Source organism: Eubalaena glacialis, chromosome 5, assembly GCF_028564815.1.
Source record: "Eubalaena glacialis isolate mEubGla1 chromosome 5, mEubGla1.1.hap2.+ XY, whole genome shotgun sequence".
In the NCBI taxonomy this organism is placed as follows: Eukaryota; Metazoa; Chordata; class Mammalia; order Artiodactyla; family Balaenidae; genus Eubalaena; species Eubalaena glacialis.
Window position 1 is genome coordinate 67,996,371 of NC_083720.1, and position 17,684 is coordinate 68,014,054.

General features: G+C 36.4%; 1 protein-coding gene across 8 annotated transcripts in view; it reads left to right on the top strand.

Annotated features, from left to right (window-relative positions):
* LIMCH1 (LIM and calponin homology domains 1) overlaps nt 1–9,352 on the top strand; it is a 350,076-nt gene extending 340,724 nt beyond the window's left edge. For all 8 annotated transcript variants that reach the window (XM_061192222.1, XM_061192217.1, XM_061192215.1 and 5 more), the window contains 2 exons: nt 970–1,072; nt 6,431–9,352. In XM_061192222.1, coding sequence (XP_061048205.1) covers nt 970–1,072; nt 6,431–6,456 — 129 coding nt within the window. In that variant the 3' untranslated portion in view covers nt 6,457–9,352. The remainder of the gene's footprint in view (nt 1–969; nt 1,073–6,430) is intronic.
* The last annotated feature ends 8,332 nt before the right edge of the window (nt 9,353–17,684 follow it).

The following is a 17,684-nucleotide window of genomic DNA, read 5'->3' on the forward strand; positions in this document are numbered from 1 at the left end:
TCATACTTTTAAAAAATTCATACTAATACCAAGATAATATGTTCCAACACCACAGTTTATTCTCAGAAACTTTACCAGAACTCAGAATAATCAAGGTGGCAAAGAGTCTTTGCAGAGTCTCAACAGATAGGGGACTTGTCTTCTTAGCTGTCAAGGCCTTTATTCTCTCTAGTCATTCACTTCCTGGAGCTGACCTGATGCTTTAAGGTACATCACCTCTTAGATTTATCCCCTACCCTTCTGTGTAGATGCAGCTTGTAACATAATTTGGATGAAGCCTCCCTCTGCCTGAGATGACCTTAGAGCATCAGTCTGGGGCTGGCCCTTGTTTCCTGGGCTGGGTCAAGATCCCCCCGCAGTAGGCTGGCATGAACCAACATGCCAGAGCACTGGCATGTTCTCTGATTCAGCCAGGACAGTGTACCCCGCAGTCTCCTTCTGCACTCAGGCTGACTTGGTATCACTGCCTTTAACGTGGAAACATAAAGTGGAATAGCTATTTCCCAGTCATTTTGGTTGGGTAGAACTTACCAACAACGCTAAAAAGCATTTGAAGATTATTCAGAGACAAGTTTCAATATATATTGATCATTCCTTGGCCATGTGTTTATTTAAAACCACTAGGATTTAATCTGTTTAAAACGGTTCTTCCATCTTGATTGAGAATCGGTGTGCATAGGCTTTGGGATCAACCCGATACCACTTACCAACTTCACAACCTTAGACGAGTCAGCTAACCTCTCTGAACTGGTGTCCTTCTCTGAAAAATGCCAGGAGTTAGGATAAAATGCTAAAAGTATATTGTTGCTTGAAGTCAAGTCGTGGTGCAGCATCTAATACATAGTAGATATGCAACAAATGTGGAGGTTGGAGAAGTGATTACTGTACTATTCATGTGAATAATAACTAAACATTATAAGGAAACAATTCCTTATGCACCTTATAACTTCTGTTCTTTCTACCCTATAGTGTGGAATTTGTAAAGGACAGCTTGGAGATGCAGTGAGTGGGACGGATGTTAGGATTCGAAATGGTCTTCTAAACTGTAATGACTGCTACATGCGATCCAGAAGTAAGTCCTGAGGGGAAATACCTTGAGATGAATGAGTGCAACCATATATGCCTTTCATAGACCTAGCTTAGGAATTCAGCTACTCCCCATCAGTTGATACTCCTACACTGAAGGAAAGATATATTAGCATCCAGGTAAAAGAAATGATAATGAAATAATCCCGTATTTACCGCTTGTTTCTTACTGGAAGTTACTGCTATAACATGGACTAATTCTCTTTATCCAGAAGTGCATTAATACACCAGCAGGTAAAAATGTAAACCAAGTTTGAGACATTGCCTGAGCTCACCATAGAGATTTCAGTGAGATGCAGGGATGCTATAAAGTCTGAAACCCTATTTATTTGTTGAGGCATCTCTTTAGAAGACCAGTAGCATTTGGAGGGTGTTTCACATATGAAGAATAGCTCTCCACCCCTCATCAAATCAAGCACCAACTCCTCAATATCTACATGCCTCCATTCAGGAGTTTCATGGCATAATGTGGGCTTGTTCCCAACTAAATTGAAAATTCTTTGAGAGACAAATGGTGGGTTCTACTTCTCTGTGAATCCCTGCCCTCTCCAAAATACCTTAGTACATACTAATCAGAGAAGCCCCCTTGAGGAGCCCGCCCTCACATCTCATGTCTGGGTCTCCTGCCACGGAAAGTTAATGTTATTTTGGGGGGCCACCAGGGGGTGCTGTTGCCCAGCTGCTGTTTAGAAAATCTGAAACTAGCCAGTGGCTAGCCTCTGAATCCTCCCTCACTCTCCATCCTAAGTATAGTCCTTCTGGTGCATGACCTAGACAGCAGGTGATTCTTCTATGCAAATTCGTCAGTCAAAAACTCTTAAAAAAAAATATGAGCAAAGATCTGGAGTTTGAAATTCAAGAATTTTTTATTATTTCTCAAAGTAAGTGAAGTGGCATTTTTACAGTCTTTTTATGTGGGTTTCTAAATCTGCAAGACTGAAGATTTTAAGAGTGAAAATTGAAATTAAGTTGTTTTATAGCTATAGATTCCGTAAATTCAGAGAAATATATGCCTATTTTAACAAAATGGTGGGAAATAAAAATTAAATCCAGGTGGTTTTGACCTATGATAAACATTTGACTTGAGGTTAAAACAGTTCCAACTTAGAGCTGCTGCCATCAACCTGGACTATTTTATATGTATTTTATATGTATATACAAAATATTGATATTAATTTTTATACTATGTATTGTACATATAAAATATGGGATAATAGTATACCATATATATACCATAAATATATATACAGGTATATACAAATACATATGTACATGTATAATAATATAATATAACATGTATAATTATATTTTACTTAAACTATATTTGTATTTGTTTGTTTTGTTTTTTTGTTTGTTTGGGTTTTTTTCTTCTTTATCCCTCCCACCCTCCCTATCCCACCCCTCTAGGTGGTCACAAAGCACCGAGCTGATCTCCCTGTGCTATGTGGCTGCTTTGCACTAGCTATCTATTTTATTTATTTATTTATTTATTTTTAAATTTATTGGAGTATAGTTGATTTACAACGTTGTGTTAGTTTCAGGTGTACAGCAAAGTGAATCAGTTATAGATATACATGTATCCAACATTTTTGGCAAATTAAAAAAAAATGATAATGTTAGGAGAAATTGGGGGCTTCCTCCTTTTTCTTTTTCTTTTTCTTTTTTTTTTTTACTTTTGAAGAATATTCTTTTATTTTCTCTTCTTGTGCCAATGCTCTTCTTTTTTTAATTTAATTTTTGAATTTTATTTTATTTATTTTTTTATACAGCAGGTTCTTATTAGTCATTAAAAAGGAAAACTAAACCCTTTTGTCTCAGGATTCAAAGTGATTTTTTTTCTATCATCTAACATAAATTGGAGTTTTTCCTGCAACCTCAATGACCTGCTGAATGTGAGTCATGGAACCAGAAGAGGGCGCTGTTAGGTTGATGACCTCTTGAACCAGATTTGAAAAGTGCTGTAAATCTGAATTTCTTTTATAATTTGAAGTGCTTGAAGAATGCCAGCAGAGAACAAACCTGAACTCACCTCTGGATAACAGTGACCTGCTTTCATCCAGATTTTCATTTTAATTGAGAAGCTGGGTGTTTCGTTGTCATTTCTTTTGGAAATTAGGTTTTCAGATCTAGGCCAGCAATTTTTCTGTTGTGTATACAAATATAAAGGCCACTAACTGCTTTTGATTCCAAATCTAAAGACAAGAACCATAGAGTTCCTGTAATTGTCCTGTAAGATGAAAAATAAGGTGACTGGAGGTAGATTAAAGATATGATTTTTTCTTTAATGTTTTAGATGTGATATTTTACTAGGATGTTTTTTAGAATACTAAGGTACTAAGAAGAAAGCAAAAAGGCTCATTATCTCTCTGCCTAGATAACCAATATCAATATTCAAAAGAATAAATATTTTGCTATTCAGATATGTGAAAATAAATCTTATTGTTATTTCAAAAAAAAAAAGAATAAATAAATAGAAGTTATAAGTGGTAAAAGGTTAGAAAAATTAGATTGTTTAGAGAGATACCAAATTAAAAGTGAACCTCTTCAAATTTAACCACATAATCACTTTCTAATAATGTCTTGGGGAGAGGGGCAGAATGTATGTTTGTATACACGCACATGCGTGCGCACACACACACACATACACAGATGCATATGTGTGTGACACATCTACCTGTATTGGTTTTTATTTCACAAAGGTAATGAATAGCCACAGTGGTACTTAGTTTTTGTTGCTGTTGTTTTTCACTTAATGATATATCTTGGGAATTTTTCCATATAGCATTTTCTTTCTCCTCATTCTTTTTAATGGCTCTTTAATAGCTGCATACAATCCCGTTGTGTGGACTTATCGTAATTTAAAACTAATGCTCTATGAATGAGTGCTCCAGTTATTTCTAGTTTTTTAATATTATTTTTTAAATGCTCCAGTGAACATCCTTGTATGTATGTCTTGATGAACATTTGAAAGCATTTCCACAGGGTAGATTCTGAGCAGTGGGGCTGCTGAATAAAAAGGCACGTGCTTTTTAAATTTTCAGGCAACTTGCCTAATTATCTTCCAGAAAAGTGTATGCTCCCTGCAAAGTATATAAGAGAGCCTCTTTCTCTCTCCATGCCTATGTCAGCTCTGGCTATCATCAAACTTTTAAAATTTCCACTCTGCTAAGTGGGGAGAAAAAAAAAAAACCTCTTTGCTTTGATCTGTAGTCTTTAACTATAAATGAGTTTAAACATCTTTTCATATGTTTGTTCACCATTTAGATTTCTTTTTCTATTGACGTTTATATTTCTTTATCTTTTGCCCATTGTTCTATTGGCAGTTGATTTTTACGAGTTCTTTGTAAATTAAGGAAATTTTCCCTTTATTTTATATTTGCTGCTTTGGGCAGTTATCATTGGTCTTTCTGCTTTGTGATTTTTTTTCATAGAAAAGATTTTCATTTTAAATAGTTAAACATATCTTTTTTTCCTTTTTGGATTCTGGGTTTTGTGTCCTACTTAGGACACAAAACTCTCACTACTCCAAGGGCATAAATAAATTTAGCTGAGATTTCTCCTAGAATTATTTTCTGTTTTCTTTTTGGCATGTAAACATGTGATAATCAGAAATGTATTTGGGGACAAGAAATAAGATAGATACTAGCTTTATTTTTTTTTCCAATTAGCCAATTGTATGACTATAACTTAATGAATAATCCCATTTTTTCTTGTTAATTTGAAATACCAGCTTTCTCTTAAACTAAGTTCCCATATATATTTGGGTCTTTTTCTGGATATTTTATTATGTTTTATTAACCTATTTATTCTCTAGTATCAGTTTTAATTATTATAGCTTCATATTATGTTTCAATATTGAAACAGAGGATGGCTACCTTCTCTCCAATTATTTTTTCCAAGTTTTCCTAACTCTCACATTTATTTTTCCAGATAAATGTTAATATCATTTTAGGCTAAACTTTAATTAAGTCAACACATGACAGGGAGAATGACCAGCACATCTGGGAGTACTGCTCATTTTTCTTGGTGTCATAAGGAAAAACTATATCTTCAGAGTGAATAGGCGGAAAGGCTAATAATTGGCTAGAGAAATACACTTGAATTGGTTGAATATACCCCAAATGCATTAAAAGAGTCAGAATGGGAAAAATGGCTAAAATTTTTTTTTCTTTTTTTTTTTTCTTTTGATCTAAGTTGAGAAGAGGGGAGATGGATAGATGTGAGGGGTGGTTTACATCGTAAGTGAAACAAAATAATTTCATTGTGTAGAATAATAAAACCTGAATATATAAGCCTATTTTCTTTAAGTAAGTAGCCACGTTTAAATGAAATTTTTCTCTTGGAGGGGAAAAAGAGCATAACAGCATGTTAAAATGCAATTCCTAAAAGCAATGTAAACCGTTTTTAAGTTCGTATGTAAATGGGAATAGAAGTGCAAAACAAATTACCTGTCATGGATCAAGCCGTCACATGTTTAACTGGTGCCATTTGTGCTTGGGTGTTAGATGACCATGTCTTTGTGTCTGTTCCATCATTCACTCTTGTGAGATGCATTTAACGCAAAATCCCTGGGGTCTTTTCCAATGTTGCGATTGCCTCATCACAATTCTAGTGCCTAAAATGAAGGAGAAACTTTGTGAAGGTTTCAGCAGGAAATATGGGACCCAAACCATCCTTCCTAGATAGGTTTGCCAGATAAAATACAAGATACCCAGTTAAATGTTTTTGAATTTCAGATAACAGTGAATTTTTTTTAGTATTCTTGTCCCAAACATCACCTGCTCAGGATGTAGCACAAGTATATCCCAAATATCCCATGGGATATATACTAAAAAATGTATCTGTTGTTTATCTAAAATTCAAATTTTATTGGGTGTTCTGTATTTTATTTGCTAAATCTAACAATCCTTATATCGAGATCATATGTCAAATTCTTCCTCTTGCAATGTATTTATTCTTAGAGAAACCACAACCTAAAGAAACTGAAAGAAGAGAGATTATTTTCTTGCTTATTTGCCCCAGAAGGCAAGGTAGAAAACTTGGTGGAGATCATTTGGTTTAGGGTGAAATCCAGAGGACTTCAACCAAACTTGACAGGGCATATGAATCACCTTGTTCAGTTCTGGGACGGGGCTCAAAAGTCTGCATTTCTAACAAGCTCCAGGTGATGCCAATATGGCTGGTCCCCGGACCACACTTCGAGTAGCATAGTGGGACAAGTTTCCACTCCCTAGAGGGAAGAGACTTTGGCAAAGGGCAGTGCTAATTTTGGAAATGTTTAAACATCTGAAGCCAGAATGGTTGACTACTTTTACCAAATGTTGCTCTGTGTTCTTTGTCCCAGGTGCTGGCCAACCCACAACATTGTGACGTGGTTTTCGAGCTTCCAGATCACTCACCGTTTCCTTACTGAGGGTGTCCCCTGGTAATCGTTTAACAAAACCCTAAGTGCAGGGGCTCCTCAGCATTCATCTAATTTCTGAAAGGCTATTCTAAAAGATGGTATCTGTTCTTTTGTAGCACAGTGTTTGCGTTTTTCCTGCTTTCCTTTTTTTTTTTTTTTTGGCATTTGCACAGTATATACAAAAGAATATTGAATTGTAATGATCCTGAATAGTTCCAAAAAATGGTCTTAGCATGGTCAAACAGGCTTACAGTTTAAAATGTGTTATTCTCTTCTTTGGGAGTTAATGAGATAAATGATGCAATAAACCTGTTTGGTTTTTTTTTTTAGCATTTCTAGGAATTAAACACTTTATGTTTACAGAATTGAGCTGCAGAAAATGCAGGACATGCCAATTTGAGACATGTGGTCTTCTGAGACAGGAGCATACAATTAATGCATTTCAGAAACTAAAAATCACACCATCTAGCTCTGAGCTATAACTTGTTTTTAATGCAAAGATGCTAGTCTGATAATATATACTGTAATCCTGAAACATTTGTGTTACTTACTTTTTGAGGTGGAAGTCATACCAATAAATTATTGCACCGTTAGTGTTAGATTCTGTGTCCTTTGGAAGTTACGCCATTGCTGTAAGCTGATCCATCAAATAGAGAGAACCCTTGCTATACAGGCTAGGCTTACACTCTGGGACATTGCCCAAGGGTAGGAAGAAACCAGAGGGACATAATTCAGTCATCATTTCCAAAGTTATTACCAAAATCTATGAGGAAGTTTAATCTTCCAAAGAGTGGTGGGTCAATGATAGCCAGGAGGGCTTTGTTGCTTGCTTCTCTTCAGGCTCTAGATTCAATAAGAGGCTCAGTATGGGACATATGGAAGCTCTCATTGAGATCAGCCCATCATTGGGTGTGACCACTGCTCACCCTTGCCTGCAAGTTCTCCTTGGGGGTCTGAAGCCCAAGTGGCTAAAGTAAAGCATTAAGTCCATCTTAATAGAATCCGAATGACATATGATGTGAGAAGCCACTAGCATGTGATCAACAAGAACCTACTGTTCACATCGTGCCCTGCCCACCCTCCTGGATACCCACCTGCTCTCCTCACGCCCTACATCACCAACTCTCTTTACTACCAAGAATTCTGGACCTTGCTCATGGAGAAGTTTAGCGAGAAACTCTTGTGGAGAGCTGGTTTATTTTTTGCCCTGTGTGATGAGTTTCATCTGGCCAAGAAAGGAATCAAGTTACTAAAAAGCATCACATTTTAGATCTCCAGGCTGTTTTCTTTAAGACTGGGGAAAGGGGGACTATTTATTCTGCCTTAAAATGATGGCAAATAAGTGATGATGACAGATGACATTTTGTGAATGTAGACTCTGGATATACTCCTAATAGGTTAATGTAGTCATAAAAGGAAATCAAGTAGATGTTTTTCTGTTATGTAAGCAATAATTTTTTTTCTGTGTCTTATTGAGTATGACTAGCAATTATTTATTTACATGCTAGACGGTTCTCTGCATGCGGGTTCCATGTAAGTACAGAAATTTCCTCGGCCACTGGAGGTATTTTGACCATTTTGTCATTTGGATAAGCTGTTGTTAGATTGAAATTTACACATCATTTCATTTAAAATTGTGCCTTAGAAAATGCAAAGCTGTTGCACATAGTCAGTGATGAATTAAGGATGCAGTACATTGAAGAGAGATGAAGTCACCTCCAAGTTCTCAAGACTTCTCATGGAGGTGTTCACTGTTTTACAGGGGGAAAAAAATTTTAAAAAAGAAAAAGAAAAATAGAAAAACTTAAAAAAAGAAAGTTTTGAAAATGTACAGATTAAGTCCAATATTTTGATTAACCACCTGCATGTTTTATTAAATATTTTGATAATGTGGATGTTTACACTTTGCATGATATTAGCAGAGTACTTTACCACCAGTAATGCACAAACATGTACAATATGATTATTCATAACCGATTTTTATAGAATACTTTTTACATGTGGAACTCCATCTGTTATGTAAGGATTATATGAATATTGCACATTCTCTTCTGGTTTCACAAACTCATTTATACATATTTCTTAGTGAGCCTCATTGTACATGTATTGAAGCTAGAATCAAGTCAAGAAAAATAAAGCCCCATTCTCCAACTGCGAAATGTGCTTTTCCATAATGAACAATAGTCACCAGCACAGAATAATCTCCAACATTTTCTAAATTCTAATTGCCAACTGTTTCTATTTATATTTGATTTATATTTCATTTGGAGTCTGTTACATGGCAGCTCAGGCAGACTAGATCTTGTTTTTTCCAATACAGCATAATGAGTATGATCTATTTCTTTTCAAATAATCTTTGAGATCCCAGGAAAAAAAAAAAAAAAGTGCTCTGCTCTGTTGAGCTACAATGTAAATGTGTTTGTTTAAAAAACAGATGAGGCAAGTGAGTGATTTATTGTTCCTGAGGAAGTATATCTTTTTTTTTTTTCCTTATACTTCAAAAGCTTGTCCCTTCTCTTTCTTAAGGAAAAAAATGGGTAACTCTTTGTTTTTCACTTGCAAACTTTCATGACGTGTGTTCATTCTTTCTGTGTAGTGTTACTAATGCAATACATATTATAGTTATCTATACACAGTGTAAGACTTAACAGGCTGAAATGATCCACCTCATATGTGAGTCCGTCCAAAAGATGTTACTGTTCTGGGTGGGCCAATGTTCTACATCAGTTACACTAACCTTCATTTAAAATATTTATTCTAAAATGCCTCTGAGAAATAGTAAAAAATAAACATAAAAAAGTTGTCTAAAATGCAACAGCTTTTATAGTAAATGTACATTTATAAATAAAATACTCAAATCAACTTTGTATTTCATTGATTTTTTTTGAGGGGTGGGGGGGCCAGTTTTCTTACTTGGGGAAGAGAGAATCAGGTTGTCTCTCTCTTGCAGCTTTTGGTCCAGAGTTACAGGGTCAGTTGATGGCAATGATGCATATTTGCATATGTATATTGATGCATCTTGAGGTCAGCTATTTAAGGCAAATCAAACTTACCAGCTGATTGTAGGAGTCACCAAGGAATTGCCTGCCACTGAAGGATTCAAACTCCTTGAGATGAGACTCACAATAACCAGGAGAGACCATGCAAATACCAGAGGAAATTGTCTAAAACAACCAAATGATGGTTTCCTTCCAGTACTGGATAGAGAAAACCATGTCAAACCCTTTAAAGCCGCTGTATTCTGCCGCTTTTTCCAGTGCTGACCCAATGTTCCCTCTCACTGTATACATACAGTCTGTTCACTGAGGACCTTTCTCTCCATTGTTGAATCTGGGAATATCCTTTGAAAAGGTGGCATCCTGCTGATACTGTATCAGCAAAATACACATGTATCTTGCCTGGCACTGTGTCTCAAATTTGTAGGCGGTCCCAATAGCAATCAAATTCCTTGAAAGTTTCCATCATTTTAAGACGCAATATTCTAATTGCTACTGCAAGTTGTATTCTGCTTCTTTTTTGCAAAGTTTGGTATGCAGTTAGTAGTTGCTGCTGTTTCCATATAAAAGTGAATTCTGTGCCTTTTGTAAGAGAATTTTAGCAACTATTGGAGTAGTTTAATATATCCATTGTTATTTAAGTGAAAGTTTATTCAACTACAATGCATTTCAAAACAAAGAAAAGATTGTTATTCTAACATGTGATCTATGAAGAATGTCTTTATTAAAAGAAGAACATTTTACCTGGGATAATGTTGAACTAGCTTTTTTTCCATTGACTTTCTTCAAGACCTAAGGACTCCTTTTTAAGGTCCGAATCTGGACCACAAAGGATCTCTCCCCATCCTTTGGCATTATCTAAGTCAGGGGTTACAAACTCAAATGACTGGAGGGACCAGCTAGGTATTGTAAATGAGAACCAGAAGAGGACAGTATTAAGAGAGTGGTATAGACTATGGCAAACTGAAAAAAGAACAGTTTTGTCTAACAAGTGAACATATCTACGAAACAGACACAGATTCACAGACGTAGAGAACAGACTTGTGGTTGCCAAGGGGGAGGAGGGGTGGGAGAGGTAAGGATTGGGAGTTTGGGATTAGCAGATGCAAACTAGTATATATAGGATGGATAAACAACAAGGTCCTACTGGGTAGCACAGGGAACTATAGTCAATATCCTGTGATAAACCGTAATGGAAAAGAATATGAAAAAGAATATATATGTATAACTGAGTCACTTTGCTGTACAGCAGAAATTAACACAATACTGTAAATCAACTATACTTCAATAAAATTTTAAATAATAATAATGAACATTGGCACTGGTGCACAGCAAAGAAAAAAAAAAAAAAGCAGTCCTGTCTAAAGAAGGAGGCAGCTACCCAGCTCTAACCAATTGTTTTCATACGAAATCCCCAGTTTTTTAAATATTGACAATTCAAAGCATTTTCCAGCACAGTGCCAACCAAAATTGTGAGGCTCCACAAAATATACCCACAAGTCCAATTTTGTTCTCAGGCCACAACCTGTAACTAAATCTCTTTTCTATCAGCTGCTACTAACTTGCTCTGCTGTGAGTCCTTTCATTTGACAAATACGTCGAGATTTGCCATCCAAATTTTTGCTTTTGGAGTGTCTTGGGTCATTCAGAGAAAGAAGCTGATAAAGCCGTTAATCAGCAGGTGGTATCGCTACAATTCATGCCACTTTTCAGCCTTATTTGTGTATTGTCATCAAAAATTGCTCTTTTACAAGCACCCATGTTCAGCATTTCGCAGAACCATGCCTTTCCCCTTCCTTCTTTCTTCTGAATGAGTCAAAAGGACAGAAAAGTGTGTAAATATACAAGGCAGAATTTTTTCTGAACTTGTTTAGCGCCATTTTATCAACTGTACTTTTGCAAGCATTGTTTTATTTGTCAAAAAGTATTTCTGGCACGTGAGAGGATAAATGTATGCCTCTGCATTTTATAGTTGAGGAATAGAGGTAGAAGAGGAGTAAGTGACTTATTCTGAATGAGTGTAAGATTTTACGTAATTGTGTATTTCAACGGGCTCCAGGCAGGAGGGATTAGGTGAAGCTCATATTCAGCTGTGCCTGGTCCTCGTGTCTGGGACCCCCACGTGAGACCAACTAGGAGGACCCCTGAGCATAGCTGGACTTCACAGGATTTAATCCGCACTCAAACGGAGACTAGAACACTCTTTTTGTAGTAAACTTACACTTACAAAATACTCCAATAGACTTAGTATTCCATTTTTACCCCTTTGGCGTGACCTGGGACACTTTGGTGTTTGCTGGAGAGGAGGCTGAGGAGTGGCTCCACACCATCCACACCTCTGGCCAGAGCCCCACGGACCTCTCTCCCGACACACACCACCTGTAAAGCCTCCCCCGCCCAACCCCAAGTCTGGTCTCCAGAACTGGGGAATACCAGTTCTGCCTGATAGATAACCCAAATTTTGTGTTGCTAAACTGGTCCTCCACTTTCTCAAACTCAACAGCCAAGGCCTGAACAAAGGAAAGTCCTCTCTCGAACCACTCTGCTGGGGAGAAGACACTGAGGGTTCAGCTCATTGATTCCTATAGTACAGTATCATTTCACCACAAACGAATTCATTCATACAGGAATCAAGGCGTTTCATTTTTGCAGCAGGAATAATGACATTGTCCATGAAAGCCTGTTTTCTTCATTGTCCATCAAGGAGAGAGAGAATAATCATAACAGGCTCTGTTGGTTTAGAAAAATACCCTGGCTGGGGAGTTCCCCGACAGTCCAGTGGTTAGAATGTGGCACTTTCATTGCTGTGGGCCCGGGTTCGATCCCTGGCCGGGGAATTAAGATCCCTGCAAGCCGTGCGTGGGGCACGGCCAAAAAAAAAAAAAAAAAGAAGAAGAAAAGAAAATACCTTGGCTGAAAGTGACTGAAGTATAACTATAGGAAGCCCCTGTCAAACATCGTGTCAAGTGTTACACCCTCACTCTCAATGGTACAGCATTAATTACTGTCCCAAGCTCTGACCTTGGAACATTCAACAGTTCCTCCTGAATTCATGAAAAGTTGTGATGAAAGTATTTCTCGTTTTCTAACACTTTGAAAATTGAGAAGCTGCGTCTTGTTTATATGCTAACACTCTGGGAAACAAGTGAAATATTTGATTAGAGAAATGGAGAATGCCTATTCTGAGATGATCCAAGAAAGTTTGAAAAGAACAAAGGAATTTGCCTTGCCAAATGGTATACTTTACTAGAAAGAGAACAATAAACAAAGTAGGTATCTTGGGCAAGAATGGATAAACTAAATATAATTAACACAACAAAGTATATGGCCCAGAAACAGACCCAAGTAAACATAAAAATGTTAGTGCTTAATAATGATAACACAAATCAGTGGATAAAAGAGGGACAGTTGATTAATGTCATCTCTTCATCACAAAATTAATTCCAGATGAGTTAATTTTTGTCAAGTGTGAAAAACAAACACAAACGTGAAAAGGAAGAATTAGGATTTAAATATGCTTAAAAACATACTCAAGAGAATTTTAAGCAAAATTTAAAAGTAGTAAGAAACTAGGGGAAATATTCCCAACAAATATGACAAAGGGTTAATATCCTTCACATATGAAGTCCTTTACAAATCAATAGAAAAATGAGCAAAAGGACATAAAAAAGCTGACAAAAAATAAATATAAATGGCCAATAAACATGAAAAAAAGTTCAGCCTTACTTGTGATCAAAGAAATGCAAATTTTAAAAGTAAGATAAGGCTATCTCTACCCGCAAAAAAATAGAAAGTCCTCAATTATATTAAGAATTTAAAAACTTCTATATAGCAAAAAGAAAGTTTTTAAAAAAGCTACAAACCAAGAGAAGTTATCTGTCACACATACATCCAACAAAGAATTAGCATACAAACTATATAAAGAACTGCAAAATATCAATAAGAACAGGTCAATAGAAAAATGGACAAAAGACATGAAAAGGCACTTCACAGAAAACATGAATAACAAAATATATATATATATATTCAATTTTATTAGGAATGAAATGCAAATTAAAAACATTATGAAACGCCATCGTATATCTGTGAGATTGATAAAAATTTAAACTTTGATGATATCAAGCGTCAGTGAGGATGTGGAGAATGGGAACTCACACACTGCTGATGAGAATGTGTATTGGTAAACAACTGTGCATTATCTAGTGAAGCTGATGAAGCTCATACCCCTTGATGTAGCAATTTCACTTCTAGAACATAAACACCTTAGCCTAAACTCTAGAGAAGCTCAAGAAAATCTCACAGATGTCCATGGGACAGGTTCAAGGATGTCCCTCACAGTGCTGCTTTATATAAATTACAGTACTCCGTTTTAGCAGGGAAAAATGAGTGAGCCACGGAGTGCACACACATACACTTGGATGAATCTCGGAAAACATAACAGGTTAAAATAGCAAGACACCAGAGATTACATACAGTATGATACCCATTGATATGAAGTCCAAAGGCAGTAGCACTAAGCATTATAGTCTCTGTGGGTACCATAATATGTGGTAAAAGAGCAAAGCAAAGCAAAGAAATAATATAAACAAAATTCAGGATTTGTGGTTGAAGGAAGGGAATGCTGTCAGGGAGGGCACACCAGAAGTATCAACTTGATTGCCTTTTTATTTTTTATCATCCACTCATAAGTTCTGTTTTGTTATGAGTACCTTCAGCCTTACCAGATATTGCCAAACTGCTTTCAAAGGTGATTGTTCCAAGTAGCCTGACAACAGTGTGTGGAAGATCCTATTTCCCCCATCACACCCAAAACTTGCTAAGTCAGGCTTGTTAATTTTTACCTCTCTGGTGGAAAGGAAATGGTATTTCATTGCCTTCATTTGCATCCTCCTGACTACTGATGAAGCTGGGCATATTTTCATATCTTTATTGGACAGTCCAGTTTCACTTCCCTGAATTATCTGTTCATTTCCTTCACAAATTTCTTTGTTGAATTTCTTTTCTTTTGTTTTTATTGCTTTTTAAGGATTTTGTAAGTATTCTAGATCCTAAATCCTTTATCAGTCACACACATTGCAAATGTTTCTTCTCAATCTGTGGTTTGTCTTGTAAACTTTATTTTGTCTTTCAACAATTTTAAATTTTAACATAGTAAGTATATGAACATCTGTGTAAATTTTGTGCTTCTGTAGTCTCATTTAAGAAATCCTTCCCTACTCCAATTCTATAAAGGTATTCTGCTACATACTCTCTTAAAATTTTTTAAAGTTTTGAAATTCACATTTAGATCTTTATCAAGTGAACTACAGATCTAATTTTTTTTTCCCCTTTGGATAGTCTATTTCCCCAGATCCACTTATTAAACACCTCATCCTTTTCCTGCTGATTTGTAACGTCACTTCTGTGAGAGACTGTCCTGCAATATCTGAGAGTCTGTTTCTGGGCAATTATTCCATCTCTTTGATCTATTTGTCTATCCCTACACCAGTATCACATTGTTTTAATTACTATATATCAAGCCTTGATATCTGGAAGGGCAAATTTCTTCCTTTCTCAAAATTGTCTTGGCCATTTTTTGGACCTTTACCCTTCCATATGAATTTTAGGAATAGCTGTAAAATGCCTGTTGGGATTTTAATCAAAATTGAACTTACAGACTATAGTTTTCTAATTGGTATTGTTAGTATACGAGAATACCACTGATTTTTTTAAATGTTAATTTTGGGCACAGCAACTTTGCTGGACACTCTTATTAGTTCTAATAAATACATTGTTTATCATTTCTCTTTGATTTTCTGTGTAATCATCATCTACAAAAAAAAGTTCGTCTCCTTCCAATTATGTCCTCATTTTTTCATGTCTTATTTTATTGTTAAGATGTCTAGTAAGTGACGATAATGGGCATTCTTATCTCACACTGCTATTAATATAGGCAAAAAAATTAGAAAACATCCTAGATGTCTAACAATAGGGAAATAGTTGTGAATATTATGGTACTTCCTTATAATGACATTTCTGCCATTGAAAAATAGCATTTTCAAAAATTTTAATTTAAATTATTAAAATACCCACAATAAAATGGTACATAAAAAGCCATGTATCAAATTAAATATGATTCAAGTTTTATAAGTAAAATATATTATATAACATACGCTTTGTATTGTATATGTCACTCAAGTGTCCCCAGTTTTCAAGGCCTACAGGATTGAGCTTCCCCATAATATCCAAATATAAATCCATGCCCCATCCCACAGGACTATAAGAAGTCTGGTCCTCTCTGCAGTTATTTATGGTGATCTTCAGCATGTCCCGGTTTTTGTTTTCCACCTTCCATGCTTGGCTACTGCCCCAGGCTGCTGCTTCCGTCACTTTTGCCCGTTTCATCATTCCTTCTATACTTAAGCCCCAAACATGAGTACAAGCCATCACTCCTTTATTCTTCAGAGACCAGCTAAGAGAGGACTTCTGTGGTTTCATAAACTTAAATAAGTTTAATAAAGTTGACAATAGCACAGCCAAATTACAAGGCAAGAAAGAAAAACGTCAAATTGGAATTCATGTACCGTTGCACTTAAAATCCATTGGCCACAGGGAGCCATGTCTTCCTTCCTCCCTAGCTCCCGGCCTCTGGCTTGCTGCCGTGTTCAGAGACATATTCCTCTCAACTAGACTTTGCTTTTTCATATTCTCTCACTCTCTCCTCCCCTCACCCACCACCCCTACCCCTTGGAGTGCACCATTGCATTCCAACATGCTAGAGGAATCAGAATCAAACCAGCTAATATCACGATGATTTCTCAGGGCTACACTCAGTCCACAGTGAAGGCAGCCTTTACCTCAGTTAACATGTCAGTCTGAAGAAGGAAGACAGACTCTGGAGGTGCAATGTTCAAACCCCAGCTCCACCACTTAATACTTGTGACCTTGGGCACGTTGTTTATCCTCTCCGTGCCTTGGTTTCCTCACCTGCACAACGGGGATAATAATAGAATGTAACACATAGTGTTATTGTAAGGACTACATAGGATACTGCATTTAAAACAGGACATATTCTAACATATAGAAAATGTTAGCAGTTTCCATTAGTATTGGGATTACCATGTGTTAGTAGGAATACAGTACAAGTTGTAGGAGTGGAATTACTCTACCGATATTCAGGGCTACAGTAGGAAAAAAAAACAACTCTTGCTGAACTTGTATCTCTATAGTTAGACAGTCTCACCAGTGCAGCTCTTCTGAGAAAAGAGAGTCTGCCCCCAAAATAAATTCCAACATACGGCATTAGGGCCACAAAGAGTTCAGAAATAGTCTCAAAGCATCCTGCAAAGGAAGTATGTAACAACTCAAAAAGAAATAAAATATTGAAATAGATAAACCAGAATATCAATAGCAGTTATTTTTGATTTGTGGGATTATGATGATTTTTATCCTATCTGCACACTTTTGTGTGTTTTGCCAACACTGGCCATCTATTGCTTTTATAACATGAAAAAATAAGAACAGTAGAAAATATAGAAAGAAAGCCATCCACACCAGGTAAGAGTTTATTAGAATTTATTCGATTACCAAAATTCTACAATGAAATGTAGTCTAGGCTTGAATAAAGAGAGAATTCATCTGGATATTGAGTCTTGGCAAACCTGGCCATCACCGTGTGACCATATTGCTGCTCTGGGAGTGGCCTGTGAGCTTTTCAGCTGCAGCCCCTTAACTCAGATAATTAGAGTTCTGTTCCCCTGGGGCATACTCAGATCTGAACATGAACTTGTAGCTGACACCAGATCCTCATCCCCATTTGCAGTTTACATGTGGAGAATTCACCCTATCCTTAAAAGTGGGTTGCAAAAAATGCTTCCATAAAACTTACGTCAGTTGTCTAAAACCATTGCGTTGGCACTTTCCAAGTTTAATATGACCTTGTATTTACATAGCAGAATGTACTTTAAGATAGGAAAAAGGATCCTGTTAGAAGTTAATGGAAAATGTCCTCTGCCCTCAGAAATACAACAATTAAGATGAATCAGAGGCTCCTGATTTTGAATCAGATCTGCTCTCCTTGAGAAAATAGATTTTGGGCCTTTTCCCATCCTACTTCTCCTTGAAAAATAATGGCAAAGCTTTCCTTACTGGATTTTGTCATGGAATAGAATCCTAGGAACATCTAATAAAAGCCAACAAAGGGCAAGCAGATAACAGAC